General features: G+C 36.2%; 1 protein-coding gene across 1 annotated transcript in view; it reads left to right on the top strand.

The window, feature by feature from the left end:
- ATRNL1 (attractin-like 1) overlaps nucleotides 1-9,454 on the top strand; it is a gene marked incomplete at both ends in the record, with an annotated part of 133,092 nt that overhangs the window by 77,577 nt on the left and 46,061 nt on the right. The window contains one exon of the mRNA XM_010145769.1: nucleotides 4,173-4,266. Within this exon, the coding sequence (XP_010144071.1) occupies nucleotides 4,173-4,266 (94 nt within the window). The remainder of the gene's footprint in view (nucleotides 1-4,172; nucleotides 4,267-9,454) is intronic.

The raw sequence follows: 9,454 nt of genomic DNA, 5'->3' as shown, positions 1-9,454 counted from the left end.
ACTACGCTTGTAAGTGTTGTTATAATTCTGTTTCTCTCTTTATGTTAGGGGTGCAATATCCCTATCCAAAAGCAGAAGGATTGTTTCTACTTCTATTTGATTGCTCTTAAACTAGGAAATATATGTAGGTGTAGTTCATCCTCTTGATGTTAAGACCCCTGTCAGTGTCCCAAATAAAGTAATTCACATTAAGAAAGCATAATCATGATAGAGAATGTGTTGCTGTCAATATAACGTTGCTTGAGAGATGTGACAGTGTGAAGGATTCACACTGTGCCTAGGGGAATGTGTGAAAGAGTAGTGGCTATCAAAAATACACACTGAAAGACACGGGAACTAAATGAGAGGAGGGAAATCAGTTCAGAGATGCAGAAACTCCGTAAAATGCTCTAGTGTGGGAGAAGCTGGAACTGTCCTTGTTGGCTGAGAACCTCAGTGGGATGGCTTAGCTAACTCCATACACAGCCATAGAAAGTATGATGTTGTAGGAAAACACTAAGGCACAAAACTGGGATCTCGGAAAGTTTCCTTGACAGTGTCTCAGATATGTTAATTAAGACGAGGCAGACAGGCCCAGAAAACCAAGAAGTGATAATGTGATCCTCCCACCATCTAGCGTGAAGTAGTCTGAGCCTGGGATTTTCAGTCAGAAATCTCTGCTTACTGCCATCCAGTTCTACTCCAACTCCTAAAACAGAAGAGAAGCATTGGAAATATGAAGTATTAAATAGAGTTTTACTCTTAACTCTTACTTCCTTCTCCTTCATCTTCAGGGAGTTCTTACAAAGAAAAATCATGTTAAGAATTTCTTTACAATAACATTAAAGGTGATAAGTGTCCTTTTTTTTTAAGAAATGAAAGAAGCTACATAATACAGTCTCTACCTGCAGCTGCTGCTGGAACTTAAGCCTTGTTCCTTGAAAACAAATGTGTGGGAATCAAGAAGGATGGAACCTAAAAAATAAAACCAATACAAAAAATTATAAATTGCATCTCCTGTGTTGACTTCTCCCAGCTGAGAATGATTGGTACAAAATATACTTTTAAAACTGATTCTTCCAAAATTGGCGTATTTATCCTAGCTTTAGACTCTGGAAGATACTGCTGTAGCTAGTTTTAACTGTTGACTTACATTATTATTAGAAGAGAAACCATTCACTGAGAATGGTTTAGCAGAGAAAAACAAGAAGAAAATATTAAAATATGGAAAGAGGAGTATGGAAGTATTAAGGTGACTGAAGAATGTAAATCTTCTGTTACTTTGTAATGAAATGCCGCTTTAGCTTGCAGTTTATTAATTAGTAAACACACTTCATAGTCAAAGCTTGTAATTTCTTTTGTATTATTCCGAAGTAGGCCAATGGAAATAACCTGCAGCGAGGCACAAAGGTAGTGGCATTTTTTTCCACTGAATGTACTATGATATTGTCCTACTTCTGCTATTCCATTTGTTTGGTAACACATATTCACATTTGCTTCGGTAACAGCAGATGGCTTATATGTAGTTTGGTTTTTTAATTACTCTGCACACAGAGGTCCATGGATTGGTAGGAATCTACTTTTTATCACAGACTTGCAAATCTGAGATCGATTAAAATACGCATTCATGGCTGATAAATAAGATTTGTCCGGATGATATTTTAAAAATAATATGGAAGTGATTAGCTCCCGATGTCCTTTTTCAAGGTATTATCCAGGGAATAGTTAAATTACTAGGGACTTGATCAATAGGAGTAATTGCTTTTCATCCTTTAATAGAAGAAAATTAAATGCTGGGCTTGTCAGGACTAGCTTCTTCATTGGAGAGGAATCCAGAATGCAAGGTTCCGAGTCTTCTGAACTCCTTTCTTCTTTTCCAACCTTACTGCTCTTGGCACTACAACATGATGCAGTTTAAACAGAAGGAGATTGGGAGAGAGTTCATCTGTGGATTGCTGTGGGAGTGAGCACGTAGTACACTAGAGTGCACTACATAGGTGCCGATTTGATTTAGATGTCCCTGGGGATAAACGGTCCTGAAAAGTTTGATTTATAAGTAATTCCGTGGACTGGGTATACAAGTCATGACTGAGCTGCCGAAAGAAATGGTTTTGCCCTTCCACAAAGTCTCGTATGCTACATCTGTTATTTTTACTGTATAATCCATTTTAGCCCCCTTTTTTTCAAGAAGGTGATAAGGATTCAGAGTGTCCAAAGACCTTTATAACTTAGTGTTTAAATGCTTTTACCAAATAAAAGCTACTTAAATAAAGGAAGTTTGAATTTCACGTTTGTGATCTACTTCCTATAAAGTGAGTAATAACTATGGGAGTAATCAATTAAGATTGGTTGGCAGCAGCTTCTGTTTGTCAATATATCGAGCTTAGTTTTTGGTGTGTGGTTTGGAATTCGGCCTTTTATCTCCTTTATAACTTTTGTACTGTCTTGTAATGGTGCATCACTGTTAAAAGCAGAATAAGCTGTGAAGAATATATTTTTTTATTGAAAACATAGCAAATATTTATACAGTTCAAATTAACTCTTGAAAAGATAGTTTTCTAGCCTGAAGTGCCTGAATAGACATTCCATAAATGTAGGTGGGAAAACATGAATGGATTTAGAAAAGCATAACTGATTATATAGTAGCAGCACTTCTAGGAACATTTATTGTAGCACGTCAAGATCATAGCAAAATCACAAAATTTAGCACTCTGTGGTAACTGTAGGTGTTTTTCAGAAATGTTGTTACAAGCTGTATTATGAAAGAGAGAAAAGCGTCACACATCACTATATGCTGCAGAGAAATTTCTGGTATGTGTTTCTTGCAGACAGTTTGATTCTCCAGTGCCTCTTTAGTCAGGATCGCTCCTTCAGCTTCAGCTGGCGAATTAACACGTTCTGAAGGCTGAACGAACCATAGAAATCCTGCCACGGAAATAGTCTGTCAGTAATAGCTTACGTTTATCTTGTGGTTCTGGTCTGGCTGTTGCACTACCTTTTTCCCTGTTTGTCTTAGGCTGGGGCAGAAGGGTTAGAGAACGTGTTCAGTGGGACACTGTCACAGAAGTATTAAGTGGGTGTTACTCCTTATCAGAAGAATAGGAATATTAAAACTCAATCCCTCTGAGGGAAATTCAATATTAGGATTATAAAGTGGAAAATAAACTTATATATAGGTCACCACTTGGTGTCATATCTGTTCCCAAGCAGGAACCCACATTTTAAATCTTTTATCTTAGTTGTATTTAAACTTAAATGTTTTAAAGTGAAAACTAAAACCAAAAAAGCATAGTATGATCATCAAGGTAGGTACAGAGTTACTTTGTATTGAAGACAGACTTTAACGGTAGCGTATTAGCAGGTAATTATTCCAGCATGATGTGGGAACTCACTGACACATTAGCCTGAGGGAGGTTATTCAGATTTGTACGCTTGGTTAGAAAAGAGGGAGAACTGTTTAAACAAGATAGGAATTTGTATAAACATGGGAAGGAAAAGCAAAAAGAAAGCTCAGGTTTGTTTTGAGGTGAGAATCAGGCGGGCAGTAAGAGTGGCCGTGAGCAGAGCACTGCGGAGAGATGTAATCTTGCCACCGAGTTTGGAAAAGGAGTAGGGTGATCATGATGTTCCTGTGATTCTCCTCCGGTTCAAATTTCAGGAGTTGTTAAAGGTACCTGTTTTTTGTTGTGGACCATAATTGGTAATATTATTAACTCCACATTTGTTAAATGGTTTCAAAGCTTTCTTTTTGTTCACTTTTGTCAAGAGTTCCAGTTATATTAGACATTTTACCAAACATCTGCAATAGTAGTTTCTTTAACTAGACTTTTGAAACTAATGGAATTTTGCTGTCACTTTTGCCATTGGTCAGGATTTCAACTTGTTTAGAAAAGGTGTGATGATGATAATTTTCTGTATTGCTCACTCAAATGATAGACTTGAATGGCTATGCTTGATCTGCTGTTATTTAAGGAGTAGAGGAGAGCCCCTAATGACCCATGCAAAGCTCTTTACAGAAAAGAAACTGAATGATGTGCTAGTGAAATGTTTTTCAAAGGCACTTATAATGGAAGTAATTTATTTTACTTGTAGGAAATGTGTTTAGGATCAAGTATTAAAATCCTTGAAAATTCCTTTGTTTATAAAGGAAAATACGGGTGAAGAAATCTCACTTCTCCTTTTTGATTTTATAGCTTGCACGTGCAGTGGACATGCAAATATTTGTCACATGCAAACAGGAAAATGCTTCTGCACAACTAAGGGAATCAAAGGAGACCAGTGTCAACTGTGAGTACAATTAAATGTAGACCAAAGTTATTGCAATTCATGCCTAGTGCATAATCACTTTTTCCTGTTTATTTTTGCTTTTGTTTCTTTTTTTTTTATTTTGTGATTGACCTGACAGTGTTTTAGTGATGAATCTAGTATTCCCTATATTTCATAGGAAATTTCAATGTTAATTAGTCTTGGTTAACGAATTACATCACCAATAATTGTAATATTTGGCAGAAGCTACAGTTTTATAAAAATAACCTGTAAAAAGAAGTAACTGGAGAAATAACTATAATTATCTTTTTTAGGATTTCTTTTAATTATTGTAAGTAAAAAATATCTGTGGAACTGGTAATTACACTCAGTATATTTGTCACATATCTTCATCAGAATCTACGGTGATGAGTTTTGGAGTTCTGGAAACGTATTAAGGTGCACAGTGTTTTAGACATTTTCTCGTATCATTAAATACAGAACAGAGGCATGTGTAGACCTGTTGTGGAAAGAACAATTAGTGTAGCTTGTTTTGCACTGGAATAGCTTATTGCGTTTGTTTAGAGGAAGAGCTTCCATCTTAAGATAGAGCATAACAAATAGCAGGATTAAGAACAGAAAACTACTGAAGTGGAGTAACTTGTCAAATGGGAAAAATAACACGTTAAAGTTAACTATGAGTAGCCTTATATGTAAGGATGTTTCTTTCTGCTTATTTTGTCCTGTACACTGCATTATCCAATAGGAACCTTGTTCCTTTCACAGTTGTAGTTATTTTAAACACTAACTGGCCCCCAAATTGTCTTAGTGACATTAGTTGGAACTGGGGAAAAGTCATAAATACAGCTTATTCCTCTCCCGCAGAGAGCGCTGCCAGAAGGTTATGTTCTGCCTGACACGAGGCCTGTTCTTTCACTGGATTTGTGGATTCATCTCTGATACACTTAATGAACTGTCTTGAATCCTACCCTTAATGCTTTGGTTGATAAACAGTCAAGAAACAAAAATAACTGGTGCAGAGGCTATGTGTATATTTGTGAGGAGGAGCCATGCTGACAGTTCTGCTGTTTCAGCAGAAACTTGATTAGCTAATTGGAGACTCTCAGAGTGAGATGGGAAACCAAGTTCGGGACTAAATGATGAATTTTTATCATGACAAAAGCTGAAGTGTGATAATACCTTTACACTCTGAATTAGGTCTTCACAGAGAAGTTATTTTTTTCCTTTTTTTGTGTCCAAACACTTAATGAGTTCTAGATGGTAATGAGTGGTTTGAGTGCTGGTGTGCTATGGAGGTATGTTGGTGCCATTCTACCTGCTTACAAAGAATGGAAAAAACCCTCATAAATTCTTCTCCTCTGTATGTCATAACACTCGAACTACAGGAAGCAGTGTCTTTGCTTGTAAACTGCCATCCTCTACCAACGCCCATTCAGCCTAGGGTGCTCTTTATAGACCTTTCCCCAGTCTGTATTTCACATACGTGTTTTGCTGTTGCTTTCTCTTTCACTTGTGGACGTTTCATCATCATTTTCTCCACTCTGATCTGGAGCTTTTGACTTGCATAGCTGATTGTGCTGCTCAGCCATGTGAGTCTGCTGTCCTGTGTTTGTCTGTCATAGAAAAAGATTTATCCCTTTTACTCAATTAGAATGGAAAAGGTTGTCCTGGTGGTGGATTTTCCTGTCCTGGTCAGAAGTTACAGCAATTCCACAAAACGGAGGAAACAGATTTGAATTTTGACTTTTCAAGAGTAAATTTAAAATTGTGATTTCAGACTGAAAATCCCTGGTTTGTCACATGTACATTCCCCTTCCTAGATTCGTACGTAGACCAAAGTCTTATCTAGGGCAAGCTGTGGTGTTAAAGCATTTGGTATTGCAAATGTTTTCTTTTGGATGAAATAAACTCCGCAGAGCAGCTCTTTTCAAATTGATTTTGTCAGTAATCACATTTCAGATTGTGAGCTTCGCATCTGTTGTGTTCAGAGACACAAATATTAGCGTAAAAAAAAAAAAAGGCCATGTAGACTATGTATGACAGCACATGTGGAAAGACACTGGTTCCACTTAGAGACTCTTGGAAAGTGTTAGGAGTCTAGGATAAAATTGCAGTGCTAGAGACTCGTTGTTAATATCAGTCCTGAGGAAAGCTGATAACCACAGATTTAGACTTTTAGTATGTGTCCTCAGACGATATACTGAAGATTTGTCATTTTCTTCTGATACTTGGTTTGGGAGAGTAACCCATTCATATATGGAAACTTCAGTCAGATGTTGTTTTTTAATGATTTCCCTTGGAATATCAGGACATGATAAAAAAAAATAGGTCACGCATGAATCATTGATTCAAGTCCTGTTCTACCATCTAATTTGTAAAGTTCGTGTGAGTAATGTGAACTTGATCAAATCCACATTATGTTTAAAAAATTAGAAAACTATTTCATCTGTAAAAATTATCCTTACAATTAAAACTTGTTTGAAGATATCATACTATATAATCCAAATACACATACAGTTATTATCTAGAAGATAAGGATTATTTTACATCAGCTAAATGCTTTATTTGTATTTATTACTTCATTATATTCTGTATAAATCATCCGAAACTTGATTCAAAGTGCGAATACTGTTCTCCATAGCTCTGGATAATTTTTTTTTGCCATTTGTTAGGCTGTTGTGCGATCTCAGCAGCAAACCTATAAACCTGTGATTTCTAAAAGAAAGATTTCCGTGAAAGTTCTGAACTGTTGCTGTTTGGCATGCAAGTTAGATTTATATCCCTGTCAAGAATCCTATTGATTAGAAAGTCATAGCTGCAAGGTTGTATGTCATCTCTCTTCCTCTCTCCATCTCTTCCTTCTCTGCCCTCTGATGCTTTTTAGCTGCCCGTCATGTGCAGTGCAGAGCATGCCTGGAGGGCAGAGTTTTTAGGAAATCAAGGAAACTTTACAATGCACACCCTCCCCACCCCCTCCTTTTTCCCCTCACTGGCTTAGGAACAGCATGTTATTTGTGTTTTTATTTTTTTTATTCGGGATCTTTTTTTCCTCTCTTTTTTATGGGTATTTTTTTTAGTATACCCATTTCTCAGTTATCTTACTTCTGAATTGTGCCATTGGATAGCCAAAGCACAGTGGCATTTTAACTCAAAACTAAAGCTCTGAAGCGGCTTTGAGCATATGATTACATTCTGTTCTGCAAAGTTTCTTTAATGACACGAGATAACTTTTTTCCAAAAAGAAATATCTGTGTTTTCTTGAAATAGGTAGTTTCAGTTGGTAAAAACCTGTAATACTCTCCTAATCAGGAGGAACTGATTAGGATGGTTTGATTATTCAAAGTAACTAGTCTGTAAACTGATAAAACCAGATATAAATAAAAATTCTTAGATTCCCCCCCCTTAATTTTAATAATGGAATGTGCCGTTGATAGTAACAGGAAAATCGTTTTGACTTAAAATGTATATTTAGGTGAAAAAGCTTACTTTAGGGTAACTTTATTTAATTTTCTGTAGTACTTGATTTTCTAGGTGTTCATTTTATTCCCTCATGGAACTTTGTCTACAGAGTTCTAAAAATTCCACAGGTTTCAGTGCATCCCTATACGCAGGATGATATTCCCAGATAACTTTTTCAGGAACAGGCCTATGGAAATGTAAGGAATGTGCTAAGGGGGCATGTCAAAGTTTAAATGTCGGTATTAAATGAGAAAATTTTTACTAGATGCAAGGAAGAAAAATACAAAAATTATAGAATTAACTGAGTAGTTAAATCATTCTTTGACAAGTTTCAGTGTCTGGCTCTTCCAAGACAGCCTTCACCTGGAGATGTGTCTGTTCTCATCCCATGTAGATCTGGACATAGTATGAGCGTGGAAAAGGTTACAGGGTTAGAAATGCTTGGTTGAAACAAGGTTTCCTAGTGAATATTTCAAATTGTCAGGTTTTACGGGATGTACTGTAGCATTTATTGCACTGTACTTCCAGTTACAGCCATTGTTGTAGCTTCAGGGGAAGGAATTCAATCTTGCTTGTTAAGTACTTTCCACCATGGCAGATTTAGGCTATTGGACCTGGCCTGTTGGTATTGAGACCGTATCTTTGAATGATGGGCAGGGTAGATATCATGCTAGTGTATCTGAGTTCCCAGGCATAACTCAGAATCATTTCTTTATCTGACTGGGAAGCATTAAAATGTTGAGAACATCTGCTGTGGTGCATAAAAAAAGAAAAAAACAACCAAGCTTAGCAAAAAAACTATGTAAGAACTGGCAAAAACTGGACTTTGAGGCTTCTGTAACAGAGAACAGTTAGGTGGAAATAAAATATCAGGGATATAGTTTATGTAGTTGTAAGAAGGATACATTTAAGAGTATTCTGGATTGAAAAAATAGTATTTTGCTCATTTTAATACTAATAAATATTCAGGCTATTAATTTCTTAGCCATAGTGTTATTTCTTCTGAAGAGGTGGAAGAAACATTATTTTATTTATAAAAATACACACTCTTTATTTGGTGAAATCTTCAGTGTTCAAGCTTGCAAAAGGTCTTTAATAATGTAAGGAGCTGTGCATAAATAATAAGCACTTATTCTTATGTAAATCAGACTATTAATAAGTTTTTTAAATATCCATCTGCCCTCTTCTGTATAATTCCTCTCCACAGAATGCTAGAATTCCTCTTAACAGATGGAAAGGCAGGTAAAAATACACTGAGTGATGAGTGAAAGTCACCATTCTGTTGATATCACTGCAGCTTTATCTGCTGATAGCAGAGTAAATCTGTTCCTTCTTGTGTCTTCTCAGAGCTCTGCCTTCTGCTTTCTGTTGGGGGAAAGACTGACAGCAATCGGACAACAAATTCGCTTTTTATTAGGACTTTCACACATACAAAACCCCAAAACAAACCAAAAAACCCAACCCGGTGAGATTCTAGTTACTGGAAGTTTATTAAAAAAACTTCTCTTGAAGAGCTTCTTTTACCTGATAGCAGGTAGAATCTATTTAACAGTTACTGTGCTGATCTGTGCTTTTCAGAAGTGAAGTTAAAAAGTAAAATATTAAATGTTTAAAAATATGAGGAAGCTGTATTTTAATTTTTTTCATTTTACAGTTTTTTTTCCCCTTTTCTGTCATTTGGTCATATTCCACTGTTAGTTTATATAATTGGTCGTGTTTGACATGAATTGTTTTCTCCATGTTCCTGCTG

Source organism: Buceros rhinoceros, unplaced genomic scaffold, assembly GCF_000710305.1.
Source record: "Buceros rhinoceros silvestris isolate BGI_N320 unplaced genomic scaffold, ASM71030v1 scaffold12371, whole genome shotgun sequence".
NCBI lineage: Eukaryota > Metazoa > Chordata > Aves > Bucerotiformes > Bucerotidae > Buceros > Buceros rhinoceros.
Note: the sequence above shows the minus strand (reverse complement) of the source record. Positions and strands in the feature narration are given on the sequence as shown.